Source organism: Rhamphochromis longiceps, linkage group LG7 (genome assembly GCF_057381845.1).
Source record: "Rhamphochromis longiceps isolate RC_006_pf linkage group LG7, R_longiceps_female_GT1.1, whole genome shotgun sequence".
Taxonomy (NCBI): Eukaryota; Metazoa; Chordata; class Actinopteri; order Cichliformes; family Cichlidae; genus Rhamphochromis; species Rhamphochromis longiceps.
The window spans coordinates 47,877,310-47,899,734 of record NC_140563.1 but is presented as its reverse complement, the minus strand read 5'-3'; the positions used below and the strand labels follow the sequence as shown (position 1 = coordinate 47,899,734).

The 22,425-nt window shown below is 39.7% G+C and overlaps 1 protein-coding gene across 1 annotated transcript in view; it reads right to left on the bottom strand.

The window, feature by feature from the left end:
• The window catches only part of pappaa (pregnancy-associated plasma protein A, pappalysin 1a), a 104,399-nt gene that overhangs the window by 4,984 nt on the left and 76,990 nt on the right, over positions 1 to 22,425 (bottom strand). The window contains exons 15-21 of the mRNA XM_085413993.1: positions 20,731 to 20,914; positions 18,132 to 18,333; positions 17,812 to 18,016; positions 16,965 to 17,112; positions 16,657 to 16,772; positions 13,132 to 13,203; positions 11,991 to 12,089 (exon numbers count right to left, since the gene is read on the bottom strand). Coding sequence (XP_085270119.1) covers positions 11,991 to 12,089; positions 13,132 to 13,203; positions 16,657 to 16,772; positions 16,965 to 17,112; positions 17,812 to 18,016; positions 18,132 to 18,333; positions 20,731 to 20,914 — 1,026 coding nt within the window. The remainder of the gene's footprint in view (positions 1 to 11,990; positions 12,090 to 13,131; positions 13,204 to 16,656; positions 16,773 to 16,964; positions 17,113 to 17,811; positions 18,017 to 18,131; positions 18,334 to 20,730; positions 20,915 to 22,425) is intronic.

The following is a 22,425-nucleotide window of genomic DNA, read 5'->3' as shown; positions in this document are numbered from 1 at the left end:
CAGCTGACTGCAGGGTTCCCCAACCTTATAAACAGTACATTTGCACAATGACTGACACTAGCACCACTGACAAACAATGAGCTGTGAGGTTAGTCTCATAATCATAATATGTCCATTGTCATGACCGTTGATCACAACCACTGATCAAAGACGATTAGTAGCATTCACAGAGAGTTGGGCATCCCTAGCATCCAACATCAGCATGGAGGACAGGAAGCCACTCACATCACTTAGTAATGACCAGATGATGAACTATTTGAAATGTCCATATCTGGAGGATTGAGCATGCATCAAGACACATTACATAATATTATCAAAAGAATATGGAGCACTATAGACAAAGCTGAAGATCTGGATATCTTTGGGCCCTCAGGTTACACTACATTAAAAACTGGCATGATTCTGTTATCAGTGCATGATTTCAGGAACAGTTCCAGAAATCCTTTGTGTGCTCTGTCATTCAAAGAAGAAGCCATATTATCATTTTAAATGAACCAAAGTTCAATGCTGCTCTTTGGTCACAGCAATCAAACTTGTATTTATTTACTGAAAACATGGATGCTGTATGCTCTGGACCATGAAGAGGAAAGGGACCATCCCACTTGATGTAACTGCTCAGTTCAAAAGCCTGCATCTCTTATGTTATGGGATACATAAGAGATGTGTAAACTGGCAGCTTGCACATCTGCAAAGATGCATCGATATTGAATGCCATATACAAGTTTTAGAGCAATATATACTCCCATATGGATGACATGTTTTTTAATGAAGGCCTGTCAAACAACATGGCTTCATAGTAGAAAAGCGCCTCTTCTTTCTCAGGAGACTGAAAAGATTCGGCATGAGCCCCCGCATCCTCAGGACCTTCTATCACTGTGCCATTGAGAGCATCCTCACTGGATGCATCACCACCTGGTATGGCAACAGCACCGCCTACAACTGCAAAGCTCTCCAGAGAGTAGTGCGGTGCTCTGAACGGATAATTGGAGGTGAGCTTCCCTCCCTCCAAGACATCTACAGGAAGCGCTGCCTGAGGAAAGCGGGGAGGATCATCAAGGACTCCAGTCACCCCAGCCATAAACTGTTCAGACTGCTTCCATCAGGAAGGAGGTTCTGCAGCATCCGGTCCCGTACCAGCAGACTGAGAGACAGCTTTTTCCATCAGGCCATCAGACTGCTGAACACGTCATAGACACCTCAGCTTCACTACTGGAACTTTAACATTATGCACTCCATACTGTATATAAATGCCACTTGTTTTGCACATATTCAACTCTGTATATTTTTTTATTATTATTATTATTATTATTATTATTTTATTTTTTTTACTATTTAATTTGTAAAAATGTGTATACACACACACACACACACACACACACACACACACACACACACACACGTAGGAAAATATTTAGTATACACATCCAGAAATGCATACACTATTATATATTGTACATATATTTATTAGTTTCAGGTTGGCCATTCTTGTATTTTGCTCGTTTGTGTTGTTGTGTTTGCACATCTCTGCTGCTTGTGGGGCTCGCACACAAGAATTTCACTCGCATGTGCTGTGCCAGTGTGCCTGCACATGTGATGTGACAATAAAAGTGATTTGATTTGAAATGTCCAGATGCTGAACTGGCCTGCCTGCAGTCCAGATCTTTCACCAACTGAAAACATTTGGCGAACCATGAAAAGAAAAATACAACAAAGAAGACCCAGGACTGTTTGAGCAGCTAGGATCCTCTATCAGACAAGAACTGGACAACATTCCTCTCCCAAATGTCCAGCAACTGGTTTCTATTTACATTTTACACAACATTCCAGCTTTTTTGAAATTGGGGTGGTAAAATATGAAAATAAGAAAAAAATGTCTGAGAAGGGTAGCACCATGAAACTAATGGGCAATTACATCTAACAAGTCTTTTCATGCTAGAAATTTGCAGTACTTTATGTGATGCCATCAAACAGTAGTGTCATTCTACTATGAGGTGACTTTAGGTAAGTGTTTGGTCTTTTTTTCAACATTTTCTGCTCATAGAAGACTCATGATATTAACCATACTATTACAGCAATTGATCCCCTTGTTTTTTCTGATAGTCTTATGTCAAAGTGAAATCCTGCAGGTGAACACAGAACCGGAAGATCAGTGGACATTGCCTCTGGCTTTGACGTCACTAGATAACGATGGTAATGCGTCACTAGCACCAGCTGCTGCTGACTTGTCTGCCCACCTCTTGGGGGGCCTGCTTCAGCTGATTCGGTACACAAAATGTGTCCTTCATCTGCAGGCCAAACAAGAAACACGTGTGGTCCAAGCAGTGAAAGGCAGCCGGTGAACCAAGGATGTCTGCATTTTGTCCTAGGCTTGCTATCAATGTCATTTCTTTCACGTTAGAGCAGACTGATACTTCATTTTTTGCACAATGAGTTTCAGTATACACTGAAAATGTATAGAACCTGGTCAGTGCAACCAGCAGATTCTAACAGCACGTCTCAAGACAAAGACAGCTATTAGTGAAAGCTATCTGGCTACTAGAGGATGAGTTGTTTCCAGGAGAGGATCATTGTGCTATTAACTAAATACAGAGTAGCTGCTGTATAATTACTGAGACTACTCCTATGCCATCTTACAAATTACACCATGAGCTCATACTATCTAAAAATTTGAATTTCCCATTAACTAAAAGATGCTGTTAAAAACTTAATTTGATCTACAATCACACACTGATTGATTTCCTGTCTACAACTAAACAATTTTATCAGATCTTCAAGTTTCTGATAGTTTTCATTAGATTCAGTTTAACTATAATGGAATTGTGTAGTGCAGAGGTCCAAAGCTTGGGAGAGTGAGGTAAAACTGGAAGAAAGGTGGCCTGCTGATAAGCAAACAGTCTCTAAGCTATTACAGCTTCAGCCACAAAGGCTTAAAGATCAGTCAACCAGCTTCCAGTGGCTAGGAAAAATATGTATCCTCTGATCGCTTGGAAAGTGGTTTTTGGAGGTTGCTGGCTATCTCCAGTGAGTCAAAAAGAGGGTGCTGCACCAAAAACACCCTGTAGCATTGATTTGGCTACTGCATCTTTTGAAATGTGTTGGTTGCAGTGTTAAGGAACAGCATTTAGTTTGGAGTCAAGCATTCTAATGCGTAGCCTTTTTTCCTCAGCCACACGTTTCATTTTGCATGGAATCTGCTCATATCCAGTGTACAGTTTACATTGTACAGAATTTCATTACCACTTGATGAGTGTTTGCAGATACGACAGTAGTCTTCCTGACCAGCGAGAGCTACTGTCTAACAATAATTTGGAAACTAATGTCAACTACTTGTACTCACTAGTAGTTGGTGATTGTGCAAACTTCTGGTGACTGCAGCTACCTGCTAGAAACCGACGCATTTGCAAAGAGATTTTCTGTGTAGCGCCATTTACCAATATGCCATATACCGCTACATACCAGTTTGTGACAGTTTCACACTAGCAGCTGCCAGCAACTTGTATTATACATCTACTATACACTTTTCCACAGTGGCCAGTAGTTTCCAGGGGTCAGTGACCCGCTTCAAGGCTTGCATGACTGAAATAAGGCGTGCTAGCCTTATAATATATATATAAAAAATTTGATTTCATAGTACTTTTCTAAAAAAAAATTAGAAAAGCAAAATTTGAAATTGCTTTAGATTGCAGTTAAAAGAAAATGCTTACAACCAAAATGTTATACCTTCATTGGTGCCAAATGACATAAAATAGGGGCAATAATTTTAAGAATTGGGACTTTATTGACAGCGGGTCTGTGGGGGAGCATGCTAGTCACAGAGGAGCAGTGACGCAGGTTCTCCTTTAAAATTAGGTATAAAATAAGTTGTTTATGTGTGGGGGCGGTGTTCTTAATGTCAGGGCCAGGTGGGCAGTGCCCAGACTCCTCTGAGAAAATGAGGCCTACGTGTGATGACTTTACAAGCCCAAGGCCAGACACACTTCAAAAACATGCATGACCAGAGTTTCCTTTGTAGCATTTTGAAGCCAAGAACATGGGGTTCCTCATTCCCGTACAACTCTTTCCTAGTTTAATTACAAAAATTCTGAGTTTCACACTTCCACATTGTTTGTTTTGGAGTGTCTCGCTTGCTGTGTCTTGCTTTATTATTCCCCTTCTCTTGCAGCACAATATCTCAATACACTTCCCATTCCTTTATTTCTCCTCCAAGGGCAGTTCTGTTTATCTCTCAATCTAGAGAGTGATGGTGGGTGGCAAATTTGACATGGTTTCCTTTGACCTTGACCTCCAGGGTGGCTGCGCCAGCTGCCACATCTGGCCCTGACTTAAGGTTCTCTCAGGGTGGCTGGGAAATTAGACTGACTGACTGGCCTTGTGGGCCTGGGGGCCATCGTGCTGCCCTATGTCCCTGGGCTAGAGAAGGCCTGTGCGAGGACACCCACTGACAGCAACATGAAAGCCCTTCAGAAGAACACAGACTTTGTCAGAGCCACATCCTTCAATTTCAGGAACAGGACGAAATAACAGAGTTCCTATTGACATGTCTGTGTTTGCAGTTTGTGCGTTTAAGCCAGCGCTTAAAGGAAAGAAGGTGGCTTTTTGGGCAAAGGGCTGGGAGAAAGGGAAATGGCTTATCTAGAGATCTAGAGATACCAAACTGTTTATTACGTAAATTACATAAATAAGATTATTAGAGGGAATTATAAAAATATATATGGCTGCTTACATGTCATTATAGATTAGAGTGTGTTAATACAGATGTTTTGCTTTCTTATTCAGTCTTTATCTAGAATTTAAGATATAAGCAAAACCTAACCAGTGGCATGTTCATGCTCCTACATTCATATATTACATTCACAGGTCTGAAGATTTCAAAGAATTGTTTGTCACAGCACCAAGAGCACTAGTGTACTGAAAAACCTAAAAATTAATTATCAGTGAAATCTTACAAGTATATGAGTCTGAGATAACCGAGGCCATTAAGAAATTTAAATTAAAAGTCACAGACTTATGCTATAAATACAAAATTGGAATGAGAGCGAGAGACAGAAAGAACAATGGGCAAAAATAAAGTTGTTACAGATTAGATATGGAAGGAAAAAGAGCCACTTAAGAACCAAAGAACACATAACTAACTTTTGGCAATTCAAATGCAAGCACTTGGCATCCGTTACCAGCCTAAACCCCTAAAACCTGTGGGGAGTGTGTCCTCCAGCTGTGTAACTACCTTTGCTCAGCTGTGTAGAAAAGCCCTGCTCTTTATATTCCCCTCTCTCTCATGCTTTTTTGCCCAGTCCACCTTCAGTCCTTGCTCCCCATACTCATACAAATAAATAGTAGGAATTAAAGGAAACTATGCCATTAAAATCTGAATTCTATCACAGTACACTGGCCTCCATGTGGAAAAGCAACAGCCACTTTTCATAAAAGATCATGTGTTAAAGATTGTGTGTTTCCAGGTGACTTACATAGAGACAGGATTTGTTTTTGTTTCAAAAGATGGATTGCAGCCATAGCGGTTAGTAGATATCAGACTGTCACCTGAACAAAAAGCATCAGTCATGACACATAGCAAATCATATGTTGAGCATACTTGTGCTAGACTGAGAGTGGTAAACAGCGGCGAGGGGCTGGGAAAGATCTCAGCGCCCACCCGAGACCCAAATCAGACAGAAAAACATACAGGCACATTCATAAAATGTTCTCAAAGAGAGGCCAACTATATCCAAGAAAGGAATTCCTTCCAAAATAGGTGGTGGGGGGGCTAAAAAGGGTCTTGTGCAGGGAACCCTCAGAAAGGCACACTCCATAACCCTTACTTCCTCTCCTCTCTGCCTGTCCAAATCCAGCCAACAGCTTGCAACTATTAAGGGGAGATCCTGTGGTGACCTTACGTGCAGCCAGTCCTTGCACCTTCAAAGCTCCTGGGGTTGAACAACACACAGCAAGTCATCCAGAACTCCTAATACACAAATCATTACCAAAACAAAGGGATATAGCAGTATTTGCTGGGAAGTGGAAGAAAAGTAAACGAGGTCCGTTGCTTTTCAGTACATTTTCCCCTTATTTTTTCCCCCTTCCAGCTGTTATTCAGCTCTTATCGGGAATAAATTCTGAACGAACATGCAAAAAGAGAAAGCTCTGGAAAACTTAAGTGAAAATTACATAATTCATTTAATATGATTTTGTTTGGTAAGAAAACAAAGTGCTCCGGATTGTGTCTGGAGGAAATTGTATTACATTCCAAACATTAAGATTTTTCACATTGAACTGTTGAATCAGTTTACATTTTAAGAGGCATGGATTGTGATGCCGGAGAGCATAATAATAAACAATCGTGCAACAGCGGTAAAGAAGTCACTTTAAGCGGCTTTCATTAACTGGGGTGTACAGATGTTTTCATGAATTGTGTTGTATCTCTTCCATCATTGAACTGACATAAAAATGATAAACTACTGACCATTACATGACCTTTTTGGATTTTGGTTGCAGAATAAAGAAGTGAGGGTGAATACTTGTTGATTTATCTATTTATTATCCACAGACTTGCTGGACGGACTCAAATCATAGAAAAGATATACGATGATGAGTGCATGTTGGAAAACCATTTTGTTCTGTTACCAAAATAGAGAAGTAAATAGAAGTAATCAGGCAAACAAGATCTGTCTGTGGTTTTATGAAAATAAAGCACCAGTAAGTTCAATGACATACACTGGGAACAATAACAAGCAAGAGTAAAATTCCTACTGAATGACCAGTAACTGATGGTTTGTGTCTGTTCAGGTGCGTTTTGTTTGTGTGTGAATTAGATTAAGCGAGAGTGAGAAAAAAAAAGACAACCCAAGTGACTGAAAGTGGGAATGTGTGAAGGGAAGACTGCATGATAATGAGATAATGAATGAGGGAATGCAGAGATGGGGGTGGGGCGTTGGGCTCCTATGGAGTTTTCCATTAGTCTTTGAGAAGGCCTTTGCTGGTTCTCATTCTTCTGTAGGCTACTATCACGGCTCCTATGTGCATTCACGCTCTCTACACTGCACCACCTTTACTCAGTTTATTCATACTAGACAAAAAGGTATTTAAAAACTACTCTTCTCACCCTCAATGGTCACCATGTTAGCTACGTTAAGAAGCCAGCGGAAGAAAGATTCATTTTCAGCGTCGAAGGTGATGGCAAAAGCTAGCTAGCTTACACAAACAACATTAACGAACAATTATTTTGTGTTACGGCATTGACTGGCGTTTGGGTTTTGTTGTCTATGTAGAAAAAGTTTGTACTAGTTGTACTGCCAGAGCCACAACTAGTAAATATTTCCTAAATGCTGACGCTAATGTTAAAAAAATGCTAACTGCATGACAGCATTTCTATTTAGTACACAGCTTTCACTTCTTCTTCTCTCACAATAATTTATCTGTTGGTTTTGCTTTATTTATGAAATTTTATTACAGTGCAATTACATTACAACTTTTATAATTCATTATGTGTGTAAATTAACCACGTGGCTGTCAGGACAGAGACAAAATAGCAGTTAGCTGGAGAGTGCAGTGGGGTAACGTTGGCAATTACATGTTATACATCTGATGAAACTGTTGCTGTCTACATATACAGAAAATCACATTGAACAGAAATTCACATCAACACTTACATCCATAAATAGCGACATAGTTGTCGGAAGAGGGCTATTTAATGGCAAACCAACGTGTGCACTCAGTAACCTTGCTTTTACATAGGATATAACCAGAATACAACCAGCTGGGTCAAGGAGCCTACTGCAAAGAGACATCGGAGATATTGCAAAAAAAATCAAAAAGTTATTTTTGTCTCTAGTCAGTAAATTTAATGCACAGGTACTTAAATATAAAAAAAATGCAATTTACACCTCACAAATAACTTCATTTAATTTAATGCGTGGAACTGTATTTCATTATAGCAGAGTAAATGTACTGTATCAAAGACAGACAAAAAAGGATTATGCTATTGTCTCTGATTAAGACAACTGTGGATGACTTAAAAAAAATTTCTAGCTAACAACAAGAAAAAAAAAATCACAGTGTCACAGAAACAAAACCTTTGTTGATGAAATACGTGTTTAGGCACATGTAAGCGAGCTGGAACAATGTCTTTATTTGAGGTCTGAATGGGAACATTGATTTCACTCTGAAGAGATAAAAACTGTCTGTCTTTGTCAGCTGGGAAAAGCATTAATCAGCAGGTCAGAGAAGCAGAATCTGTAATGAGTTACACATTTGTTTTTATTATATATAACATATTTTTTTTATGAATCTCTGTCCTGGGTTAATCGCCATGGATTGTAGAAAATAAGCATCAGGTGCAAAACGCCCTGTAACTGACTTGTCTGAGTTGATCAAAAAGGAATGATTGTGAGAATATGAGATAAACAACTAAATCCAAATGTCTTATTAACGCAAGTACTAAAACAATAAATAGAGAGGAAATATGGGCAGCGATATCAAAGTAACATATAAAGATTGTCAGGAAGGCTGTTAAAATGTAATCATTTAAAACTCGCATTCAGGTTAAATTGAGTTTCGTGAAAACAAGGTATGTTTATATTGGCCAAGACATTAAGCAACATGTGTTTGCGAGCAAAAAGCATCAATTAAGCAATGTGCTCGCAAGAAAAGGGATTAATGTCAAACATCTGGTTTTCCTTTGTTCCTATATCAATTTCACATATCAGCTTAATTCCTTAGTGTTTCCTTTTTCTTTCTCACCCACAGTAACCTTTCCTTGCCCCTTGCTCCTGGCATCTGATAAATCAAATTACAACTGGTTATTTCAGAATAATTTTTTTTAAATGCCTTGAATAATTTGCAGGGGACCCACTAGTGGAAAACACCAGCCAGTTGTAGTTGCAGTCCATGCATAATGTCTTTAAATAGAATTTGGACAAGCATTGTTCAGGTGTAAACCCAGGGGAACAGCCTAGAGTCATTAAGAAAAACGGATAAAACTTTCCAATTTCTTTGAAAATTAAGAATTATAGCAGATCGCGGTGAAGATCACGGAGCTTATCTTCACCTCATTGTTATTTCTAGTATGACTATTAGTAATAATAGCATTCACTGGATGGTTTCACGCTTAATTTGTGTAGTTATTTCAGTAATAGTTTTGTACAAGTTTTGTGGATCACACTATTGACTTTCAGTATGCCGTTTCTTTGGCTTAGAAATACTATAGCATTAAGCCTTGCAAGATTCCTCCACAACAATTGAGGTTCTGGAAAGTAAAACCATACTTTGCTCGACATTTTTGCTGATAAATAGCATATTACTACTATTCTATCTATTACCAATATATTGAAGTATTAGGAGGCAACAAAGTTATTTGGGGAAATGTTAGAAATGCTCTTTTCCCCTCAGCCTGGGCAGAGGCGTGTCCATATATGATTACCAGCAGCAGGTGGTCTGAGCCCCAGCAGGGGAAGAAAAGTCATAATAAACAAACTGTAGATTACAAGCTGTGTGTAAACTTGCATGCTGTACTATTGAATACTAAGAATCACACATACTAAATGGACTTGAGACACAATTCCACTTTTTTTGTTGCAAGATGTTACAATAATATTTGTGTGTTCAAACTGAGACAAATATATATAAATGTATGATATTTCATCATTCAGGTCTGTAACAAACAGCCAAAAGCAACCAAAAACAATCAAGAATTTCCTTAACTGACCAAGTCAGCCATAAATCCCATTAAAAATTCATTCATAGTGATTTAAAACAAGACTACAGGCAGAGTGACCCGGCAACAAAGAGCAGCTGAAGGTTGCTGTGGTGAATGGCCTGGAGAGCGTCACCAAGGAAGAAATAAAGTATCGGCAGATCTTTATCAGCTGTTACTGACTACGAGGGTGGTTTCACAAAATGTTTCTCTTTGCCTAATGTTTCTTTGTTCAATTTTCTTTTAAAACCTGTAAACCTCAGGGACTGTGTGTTAAAAAGTATATCTCTCTCGCATGCGTCTTCTTATATTGATATATACTGAGACTTTTTCTTTAAAACTATTGCTCAAGTTTAATATAGAGTACGCTGTCAATATAGTTAAAGGTTTCTCTGAATCTGTTGATCTTGTGTTGTGCAGTACGTGGCTCTGTGGTTGACAGTTATAAAATGAGGAGATTACTTCTTTGTGCACATGGTTTGAAAAGGATTTTTCAATGAATGCAAAATGCAAAAATGTATTTCTGATGTTACTGAGTTTTGTAGGTTTGTCTGTCTTCTTGTTGACAAGACCATGCATAAACTTCCAAATTGATTTCTTGGTGAAGAAGTAGAGTATGGGCAAAGAAAAAAATGCTAAAACTAGTGCAGATGGGGATCGCTTTCTTTGAAGTTTTGAGATGGGGCATAGACATTTGTTTTGGCAGGGCACTGGCCCATGTAATTTGTGTGTATGTGTAGTTGAAAGCAAGGTTACCCTGAAACCTAGTGAAATGTAATCAAATTTGGTGCATGCGGCATATGAGCAACAGAAGGACCCATTAAATTTTGATACAAATTTAATTTCTTAAATTTAGAGTATAGAGTATAAGCCTTTGTGGAGGACACTGCTTTTTGATTGTGCTTCAAGATTTCTTTAGCGTTCAGCTAGTCTAAACAATTTCTGGAACATAGACACAGATGTCAAAACCTTCAAAAGCATTTCAGTTTTAAACTGTAGATGTGTTGCTCCATCCAAACATAACATTAGACCATGCTACCCTTTGATGTATAATTTCTAACTCTCAAAAAATAAGGCCTGTTCTCCTGATAGGATCCATCAACAAAAGTGCGTTATGCAAGTTCTGCCCAAAGGGTCAGAAGATTTTGCAATTTGATAACAATTCATCAACTCTCTGCTGCATTTGGAATACAATGGCTTAGATTTGATAGTTAACTTATAAAAGAAAGAACTCAAAGACTCAAATTTTGAATCGCATTCTGATAGAAGCCAATAGCACATAAATAGAAGAAGGAAATTAAAGAATTTGTATTTTAAGATAGATTCATAGTGATTTAATAGATAGATGCTAAAGATGAAGTTGCTAACTAACAACCTTACTAAATATTTATATATGTATCCCAAAAACATGAAATTGGGATACGACAAAGCTGTCCACTAAGACACAGTGACATATCCAGTGATAGACATCAATTTCAATATAAATCTAGCCAGACATACAGATGGATATGCCGGGAGTACAACCAAAGTCTTTCACCAGATTCAGAGAAACAGGCCAGGCCAGGAAAGCAGATGCTGCAGCCCAGAAGCTAAACTACACATCCATCTATAATTCTTGCCAATAGCTGGCAAGGATGAGACAGGCAAAGTACCACTCAGAATTTAGGGAGTTAATACCACAGAAATCATCATTTTTTAAAAATGCAATGCTGAATTTTAAAAATAGAAAACAAAATTCTTGAAAGATTAAACGAATGCATAGATAAAATGACAGTTCTCTTTTATTATTAGAATGAGGTAGTAAAGTAAGTAAGATGTACTCATCAAATAACTACAGCCTTTACTTAAAATAGTCTAAAAATACTAAAAATAAAGTAAAATTACTACCCAAATTTCACATAATTGTGTGAACACACTATACAAAATAACAGATTAAGTAACAAAATACCGCAGCAAGTGGTATTTTGCGAGCACTATTGATGAAGTCTAAAACCTCCCACTCTCTTGAATTCAGGGTCTGTAATCTGTCTACCAGTGCACACAAGACAATGGAAGGAAGAAATTGTTTAGAGATCGTCCAAAGGTTGAAATACTATACCTTTCAGCAGAGCACTGTGATTCATTACAGTACACTGAAAATAGGATTTTCACAAGTATCAAAGCTTATTAAAGATATCATGCAACCTCCACCGAATGCATAGCAGTAGAGTAAAATGATAAAAACATATGCAGGAGGTGGGATAAGTACTTTTTTTGAGAGGGGGGGGGGTTGGGTCTAATTTCCAGGTAAATAAATGCCACTAACCTTTTTAGTCTTGACAGTCGATTGGCAGCAGTCTCCTCCATCGTAGTTACAGAAGGCTCTGTTGTTTACTGAGTCACAGTAGTTGTCTCCCATGAATGGCTATATCAAAGAGAAAGAGCCAAGCAATTAGGCACAGACACTGAGCTAAGAACATCCTGCCTTGTTAATTGCTGCCACAACTCTCAGAGTCTTTTGCTGTTTTCTCTTGAGCATTTTGGGGCTTTTAGAAGCCTCTGGATAAATTTGCTGATAAATCTGATACATTACATTTTCCTCATTCTTCAATCTGACTCTTTAAGCCCTTAGTCGCCCAGACCCGTAAATCAAACTGAGGACACCATAAACTATTCACTGCACAAAATGCACAAAAAGCGGAAGCGAATGGATGGATGGATATATCCACCTTTATCACCTTTACCATTATTACTTGAAATTATTATTTCAAGTAATATGATAATATGATAATATGATTTTATCAGACTTTTTTAGACTTGGAGGAAATGTGGCCCACTCTTCTTTACAGAACTATGTTAGTTAATCAACATTTGCAGATATAATCAACACCTTGATTATTTACTTTTTTCAGCCATTCTGTGGTAGATTTGCTACTATTCTTGGGATCATTGTCCTGTTGAATGACCCAGTCTTGGGAAAGGTTTTGGTGTTTCACAGGCCTCACATTTGATTCTAGAATCCTTTGCTATGGAGAGAAGTTTACGGTCAACTTAGTGACTGTCCAGGTCCTGTGTCTATAAAACAAGCCCAAATCACCACCCCTAAGCTGTTCCATATTTGCCCAGGAACCCTTCCAAACAAGCCACACTTGTTCAGGCTTTTTTCTAATTCTACTGTTATGAATTTTAACATTCTGACCTTGGGATGAATCTGCTCGGATGTCCAGTTATAAGTAGATTGCAGCATTGTGTTAGCACACATCTGAAAGTTCCAGTCTCACTTGTTGATGAGCAATTAATCAAGTGCATTTGATCAGCAGCACCTGATTGTTACGTACCCTCTTAATTCTTAATAAGCATTCAGGGTGGACTAAGTACAGAAGGTAGTACCGAAAGCTTTACACACCATATATCCTGTGTTTGAGTCAAGAAAGTAGGTATGAAAATTAAATTTTTGTATGCCTTACCTCACATCCTTTGATGCAGTGGAGGAATTCTGGGTGTGGATACCATTTCAGCCCCATTGTACAGATAATACTCTGTAAGATAAATCAACATTTGTGGGTTGAAACAAAGAAACACTGACGCTTGAAAAGTTGCTCTGTACAATTTATTTCCTGCCAGGAGTTTGTCCTTTTTTCCCAGATTTCAGGCCACATAATCCCTAACCGTACTAAACTCAATGGGCACATTTAAGCTGTGCACGGACACACCCCTAAGACAGGGAAACATAGACGTTATCAAAAGAGCTCATGTGCTACTCATAGAAGCTTTTTTGTGAAGCCTCCTTTGCTTTACACTGAAACCGAGTAAATTGATTTTTAAAAGACATAACTTAAAAAAAAATGTTTTTTATAACTTAGTCATACCCCCAGGAGGATAAGGAACTGGAAGCATGAGAAAGACAGAAGCACAGAGGTAAGAGGACCAGGTTATCTAATATCTTTGCAGAATGTGTGGAATCCCATTCTGTTCTCCTGCTGTGTTTCTCTTCGAAATGCAGCAGAACACATTTGTGCTCAGGGCAGGTGGACAGCAATGTGTACACTGAATGTACAGCTATATGTGCTAATGCACCCTTCTAAGCATACACTGTACAAGAATATAAGGGTGTAAAGGGTGTAAATAGTTACATGACGATGAAAGGGCATTTTTAATTTCACGACTGTGACCTCATAAAGTCTGTGTCCCATGTTGGGAATTTGTACGTGAACAGGCAAACAGATGCTTTGCTTATAGGATATGTAAATCGAGCTTATATAGTACTGGCCATGACCAAAAGCACCATTTGCAGCAAAACCCCGCTGACCTCAGCTGGTCCATTTTTCAGATCCATTGTGCCCCAATATCTCACAAAGTTGACATTCTTTTCTTTTGTTGCTGCAAACTAAGGTATTTTTCATTACAGTCGTGTCAGCAAATCAATGCAAAAAGAAAGATACAGGCTTCAAGGTGGAGAGAATCAACAACATAGCATCTGAGGGCAACTGAGAGCTGTGAGAGTGATGCTTCTACTACTGTGATATAGTACTGCATAGCTGAGTCCAGACATGCCTGCTGTGTGTGTGTATGCCTGTGCGTCTACAGGGAAGGGCTCTAATGGTCAGTATATACGGTGGAATACTGAGAACATTATTTTATATTTCAGGTGAAACTTTTTGCAAATGCTGTACTTTTTCTTTCTTTCCTTCTTGTGCTCTACAGTGATGATGTCATCTAGAAACTCTCCCCTTCTCTCTCATTCTCTCTCTCTTTCCTCTCACTGCAATGTCGTAAATCATGATAATCCATGATTGTAGCCTGGCCTCACCCCTCACTACGTATGGGATCCTCACCCTCTGAAGCCTCCCCAGGGGACTGATACCACATAAAAATAGATCCCTATCTCAGCACCACCACAGAAGAGGTCATGTCATATAGAAAATGACTAATTCTGCAGTAAGCCCGACAGGGTAATTTTGCTGATAAAGGGGGAGGAGGGTGCTGAGGGCACAGAGTAGTCATAGATAGAGAGACAGGGAAAAGAAAGAGGGAAGGTGGAGATAAAGAAGGAGGAGAGAATTCTAAGTGGGTCACACTAAGAACCAAAATACAACTAGTTTAAAGGCAATAAATCAACATCACTTACTAAGGTGGGCAACGCTGATTTTCAGCTCAGCAAAGTAGAACTAGAAAGTGGGGACATTAATTCTCTTGTAGATGGTGCATGAAGAATTCCACCCTCTAGGGATAGTTTGCCAATTCCTACTTACAGCATTCCTGGTGTTATTACAACTGTTAGCCTTCACCATGACTATTATTATTTTTCACTTCCCACTACTGCAGTATCCTTCTGTTCTGTTTTGTTAATACCCTTTTTATCTTGTATTTCTGTGTTTTTGCATCCTTATCTCTTGGGTGGTCATTCAGTTTTATTTTTCATCTTTTTTTTGATACTAGAATTAACTGAGTAGGAACAAGGTTCACCATTAATGTCAGTAATAGCACTATGACAATTATGTGATCGCAAATCTAACATGCTACCATTGGGAACATCTTGCCACATGAGTGGCAGACCATTTTTATAGGGTGGCCAGACTAGGACCATTAGTCATTAGGAGGAATATAAACTGATTTCTTATCATTTATGATCACCCCTGGCCACTCCTGTGCCATAAGGCAAATTTCTGTTAGCCCTTTTAGATGCTACGGTAGTTGCTTATGACTGCGTGTATATGTTCGGGATGAGACTGTGTGCTCGCATTAATTATGATATATCAACACAGGATGAGCTGGCAGAAGGAGGGACAAAACAAAACATTACACTTGCTTAGACTTGTGGTCATTACCTTGAAAGCTTTACCTCTTCTAACCGCTTATCCTCAACACACTTTCCTACTCTTTAACAGTCATCCTACCAACATCACTTCTCTGACTTCTCTTACACTATCAGATGGACCCAACAGCATAACCTCAGGTTTGAAATTACCCCTGAGCACAAATCATATCAATTACACAAATCCATAAAAGCAGATCATTTCGTGTCCACATGGCCTAACCCACCCCTCCCCCGGCATCCACCACCAACTGCTGACTCAGTGTGACTCTGAAACAGAAACAAAAGGTGTTGTCGGAGAAAAAAAAAGAGAAAAATAAAATGTACTCTTTTGGTCAGGCGCGACTTCTCTAGTTTCAAAACTCGATGCTATTTAGTAAGACCTGTCTCTTGTTCTACAGCTAAAAGGGCATTAAGCTGACAAAAGTACTTAAGGCAGATTCAACATTTGTGGCATTGATACATTTTGAGAGTAAAATTAGAATTTAGACAACACACACGGTCCAGCTGTACCTCTACACAGCTGCTGACCTCAACCATAATCTTCATGAATATCTCAAATGACACCATGGTTGTGTCGGAGAGCCCCAAAAGAGACAAAATGTACGGTCCTGTGCTATGTGACCTTCTCCACCACAGCCTCCTACCTCTGTGTTTTGCTATCTGCCAAAAAAAGAACACTTTATTATTTAAGTACCTGTAAGGTATATCTAAATTAGGCCAATTACCAGTGAGCTTCAGTGTTCTTTAACAGTGATTAACCTGAATGAATAAGGTTGGTCACAGTGGCAGTGAGGGTGAAAACAAGTGCCTCACAACAATTCTTCAGCAAGACAAATACACTGGAATTTAGAAAAAAATCTTTACACCTTGGGAATAAAGTTCTTGTACCTCATTATCTCTCCACTATATCTACTACTATATCATCTTGAAGACTGAAAGGAAAGTGGGCAGCAGGAGGTTTTCATACTTGTTGTCAAGAATAAATTTTAAAAGGTTGCTATGCCTCTAATCCAAATATTTGTATGGCATTGGGTTGGCATTTTGCATTGCAAGCGATGGAGTCAGGATCAAGGAACTATATGTGAAATTCCAAGGAGAAGAGCTGTGCTTCACAGAACTTCGTGAAGTGCGTCTCTCAGAGCTGTGAGGCGCACACAAACACATGCAAACTTACCTTCAACTTAGGTGGATTTCTCCAGTGCTCCTTCATTACTTTTCCTACGGTCATATTGTGAGGGAGGATCACAACATCGTTGTTCCCCTCTCTACATGTCAGCTCACACTCCTCACCTGTGTTTGTTTGTGTGACAAAGTGACAGAGAGAATTACACTAATGAAAGATCAACACCACGAATGCCGAGATTTATTTTCCTCGTCATTGCCAAACCATTGTGAGACTATGTCACAATGGTTTGGCAATGTGTGAAAGATGAACCTAGTATAAAAAAAGCATTAAGTAACAGTAGATTTGTGCATACAGACCTATGCCGTGTCCTCGTTTGCATGAGTATTGCAGGCTATAATGGAGGTTTTGAGGTAAAGAACACTGGCCTTGGCTGTGTGGGCACAGGCGGAACGACCCTGTCCAATTTCCATCTTTTCGACAGCGGATCTCATTGGACCCTTTGCCCTGAAAATAACACATATATTGACAGACAAATAATTATACACATACAGACATACACACAGGTGCACAAACACTACTAGGCCAAGGACACTGAGATGCCATGCCACTGTACAGGGAAATACAATCCAATTTTTAGTAGGCATCCAACCCACAACGTCGAAGAGGCAGAACAGATTAAAAGGTGTATACATTTCAAAAGTCTGTGGCAGCAGGGCTGTTCTGGAAATCAATAGCAATCTAATTAGCATGGCGTCAAATTGAGTTGGGCTAAGGGAGACAGGGAGAAAAGCAGGCAGGGCAGAGAAAGACGTATCAGAAAAAAACAGCCAGGATAAAGGCTGTATCTTATTTTTCAGTCATTAATTCGTTAATTTAGTACATTATCATTGGTCATTAGTAATTATGTATGATATTACACAAGAGTATATTAATAACAATTTGTCTGTAGTGATTTCCAAACAAACAACATTACCAGTAATCCTGGAGAATCAGCCTGGTGGTACAAATTGTTTTAAATGCACTATATTTATCTGTGATTATATTATTTATTACTAAGTTATGCTGAACAAACAAAACAAAAAAGAACTGTGAGGGTGCAAAGAAGAGATAAAAAAGAGAAGACAAGGACACTGGCAAAGCAAGAATAGACAGAGAGGAAAGAGATGGACAGACCTGCTTGCAAGTAGGGTGCAGCAGCCTCACCGTATGGGCAGAGCGTCCTGTGCCGGCGATAGCAGTATTACCAGCAGGGTCAGAGCAGTTTAGGGTGCAGGTACTGTCAAAACGAAACCCATTGGTACAGTTATAGGAGCCATGGAAGATCGGAGGTGGAGGATCACAAGTCACGGGCTCGCAAGATCCCTCGAGCCAGGTGCCGTCTTCTGTGCACTGGCGTTTGAATGCACGCCTAAAAGGAAAAGAGAGATGATTAATTGAATCACGTGCAGACCCTAATTTCATGTGGGAACAAAGTTTCAAAGTAGCAAAAAATGAACAAAAAAAATTTCAGTTTATTTCTTTACCGCTTGGGTTTATTGGTAACATGGTAGCCTGGCCTGCACTTGTACTTGCAGAGTGTGCCAACTTTTAAGTCTGACTGCTGGCAACGTTTTGTCTGCAGCACAGCATTGGGTACAAGAGGAGGGGCTGGGCAACGAAGCTCACATAGAGCCTCTGGGAAGGACCATAGACCATCCTCGAGGCAGGTAAGCGTGTTGTTTGTACCTAGAGAAACGAAAAAGGAAAGGATAAATGGAAAAGCATACAGGTCAGTGAATCAGTAAAACTAGGTCAGATCAGATGCAGTCGGCTTCAAAACTATGAGTTGTAGTGCAAAGCCAAATTTGAGGTTGTTTGAAAAAAGGTGGTCTTAGTTTAAGGGTCTTTTCTGTGTTCCTTGGCAATCAGTGGGAAGAAACCTCTAAAATTATTAGCAAGAACATCCCCTCTTGCCCCTGTGGGCGCTCTATCCTGCAAGCTCGGGTGCTCTACCAGAGTCCTGGGAGCTTGAGGGTCCTGCACAGTATCTCTGCTGTTTCTAGGACTGCGCATCTCGAATATTGTTTTTGGGATCTGCTGGAGCCACTCGCCTAGCTTGGGGGCCACAGCACCAAGTGCTCCGATTACCACTGGGACCACTGTTACCTCCCCACTCCATATCTTCTTGAGTTCTTTTCCCTTGAAACTTCTCCAGCTTCTCATGTTCCTTCTTCCTTATAGTTCTGTTACTTGGTTACTTGTTACTTTCTTCATCATTCATCTATCTCTACCGCTGTCTTCCTCTGCTTGTCCACCACTACTATGTCCGTGTGATTATCTATCACCAGTTTGTCTGTCTGTCTAGACCCCAGCCTCTGTGGATCTTGTGCTCAGAACTTGTTCCTGTGCTGCCATGATTAGTGCCTCTGCGCTATCTTTCAGTCCAGCTTTGTCCAGCCACTGGTAGGACTTCTGGATGTCACCATGCAGGGCTCTTTTGCTAGCTCTGGCCATCATCCTTGGTTGTGGCCATCTTCCTATGTACTCATGGATGTTTGTTGTCACATCCTGGACAGTGATTCTGACACTCCCCAAATCTTCCTTACATTTAGTGTTACGTCTTGGGGTGCTGGATTTGGGGTGAAACCCTCCATGCATGATGAGGAGCTTCCTTGTCTTGATGTCAGTGGCCTCTATCTCCTCCTTTGGTCAGCTTATTATCCCAGCAGAGAACCTGATAACCTGCAGGGTGTAGCTGTTAAAACGGATCTTGTTCTTCCAGTTCAACTGACTTCTCAGGATTTGCCTGACCTTTTGCAGGTATTTGGTGGTTGCAGTTTCCATTTCTCATTTGTGGTTGTCATTTGCCTGTGGAATTCCCAGGTACTTGTAGCCGTCCTTAATGTCTGCAATGTTCCCTTCTGGTAGTGCAATTCCCTCAGTTCTGACTACTTTTCCTCTCTTTGTTAACATCCGACTACATTTATCTAGTCCAAATGACATTCCAATGATGTTGCTGTAGATCCTGGTGGTGTGGATCAGTGAACAATGTCTCATTCAGTCCTAGCGTACAGCTTGATGTCATCCATGTAGAGGAGGTGGCTGATGATTGCTCCATTCCATAGTCAGTATCTGTAGCCAGTCTTGTCAATGACCATTGGGGACAAAGGATCTCCTTGGTAGATGCTGCACTTGATGCTATTGGCTTGAAGTTGGCCAAATCCACATTTAGTTCATGATAAAGGCTCTTAGGTTCCTTTTGATTCTGTATAGATCTAGGCATTCGGGATCCATGTGTGGGGCATCTGGTTGGACCACCCTTGACCTTCAGAACTGCTTTAATTCTTCATGGGATAGATTCAACAAAGTGCCAGAAAAATTCTTCAGAGATTCTTCTCATTGTCATCTTCTAGAAACCAGTTTGAGATCATTTTGTGATACGGTGCTAATTTTCAAAAGGCAATGTCAAATACTGGAAGCAGCTGACAGAAGATGATTACACCGTCATGATAAAGGGATGGAGATTATCAACAACAATACTCAGGTAGGCTTTGGTTGGTACTAAGGCTCCCAAAGTGTGACAAGAAAATAGCCTCACACCATTACGCAACTGATACAAGACAGGATGGATCCATGCTTTTATCTGGTTTACACCAGATTCTGAACCTACCATCTGAGTATCACATCAGAAATCCTGACTCATTAGAGCAGGGAATGTTTCTTCAGTGTTTTATTGTCTAATTTTGTTCAGCCCATGTGAATCATAGCCTCAGTTTCCCGTTCTTAGCTGACAGAAGTGACACTTGGTGCAGTCTTCTGCTGCTGTAGCCCATTTGCTTCATGGTTACTGTTGCTTTTCTATCAGCTAAAACCAGCCTAGCCATTCTTTTTTGTTTCTGACCTCTGGCACCATTGCTTTTGTGCCAGGAGAACAGCTGCTATCTGGATATTTTCTCTTTTTTGGTCCATTCTCTGCAAACCATGTTCAAAGTCACTGATTAGATAATAGCATTAGCAAACACAACAAGTGTAACTAATAAAGTGACCAGCGGGTGTATATATTTATTGGAAAAGATCTCTGAAGGGTACCCTGTAAATATGAATCTGAACATGGATATGTCAGTGCTCCGCTAGGCAACTCACCCATTAGCTGGGCAGGTTCTCGACACTGAAATGTGCTCTTTTTGCCATAGGTAGTGCCCTCTGGAAAGTTGAAAATGGCAGGATGAACATGATACTTGTCTGGTAAACCACAGTCCACAGGCTCGCATGATACCTGTTTGTTCCACTTCCCATTTGCACAAGTTATTGTTACTGAAGTCTCTGACTGGAAAACAAGACATGATATAACACAAAGTAAATAACAAATAAAGAAATATAAGTTTTACAACATAGTCTACATAGATATATAATAATATTCATTGATGCAAGCTTTAATTTGCATATTGATGCGACAGACTGATGTAGTGCACTTGTCCTATAAATGTTTACCTCACAAAAAAATGACTACAGCAATTCTGCAATCATTTCAACAAGTTCCTAATCAGCGTGTAACCTAACAAAGCCTGATCGGGCTTAGCTTACTGTATGTCAGTAAGCCTCACAGGCCACTCAGCAGCTCAAGTAACTGCTGATAGCATTTGTAAGGTCAAGTCATGTACTTCAGACAACTGATATCCAGCAACTGCACAATCAGCCCTAACCCTAAACAGATTGACTTCAGTGGAAGTGTGACAGCTGAGAAACACACACAGACACACGCACGCACATAAAGTCTTCTACAAATAGAAGGCAAACCCCTGTGGGTTTAGTCTACATCCATTATTCATCCTCTTTCTGAATTTATGTGTAGTCACAAAACATAAGAAAGTCGTTATTATATTTAGGTAAGAGATAAACAATATGCTGGAAATAGTACAAAATCAAAGGGGGAAAAAAGTAGAAAGGTTACTTCATATTTACTGAGTTTGTAATTTCATAAACAAATAGGAACAAGTGGCTTTCCGTTGCTCCCTTCTGAAAATCAAGGCAGCCTCTCCAACTTTTGAAAGACTACAGAGGGTATCCTGTGTGCCTGGGCCTTTACATGTTGTTGGAATGTGGTAGGAAACCGGAGAACCAAGAGGAAATTCACACATGGGGAGGACATGCAAAATCCACAAGAAACAGACTCAAACAAGAGCAAACCCAGCAGTGGCAGCATAGCTCCACTATTTCATACAGAGGCATGCTTAAATCGCCAGCAAGATAAAGGTTCCAGTATAAGGGATTATCATTAAGGTAAATTACTTCTCAATTGCCAGACGTTTTGCATTTATTGTGTGTGTGTGTGTGTGTGTGTGTGTGTGTGTGTGTGTGTGTGTGTGTGTGTGTGTGTGTGTGTGTGTGGACACACTCTACACATGGCTATGTGAAACCATTCTGTTCAAGGGAAGAATATTGTCTAGAGAATATAGCATTAGAAAACAATATTTTCTTGAACTCCTGAGAACTGACAGGGCAATCAGAATAGTTCAAAATCCTTTCTAACTGTTTTTTTTTAACTAGAAAAGTTTCCTCGTGTTAGGTTTATTCTCTATCAAAAATAGGTCTCATTGCTCCAGTTATTTGGCTTGTAGTGTGAGGTTTTCAGAGATGAGACGAAATTTATCTGAATGGGTTAACCCTCAATTTTTTTTTTATCCTCTTCCATTAAGTAGAACCATGTAATCCAACAGGAATGTTTAAATCGATAGTCGTGCCAAGAAAGCTCACAACAAAGCTGTTAGAGCTCAATCTTTTTGACTTTTTATTCTCAGAACCAGAAGAGAAATCTGTGTGGGTAACCCATCAATTACA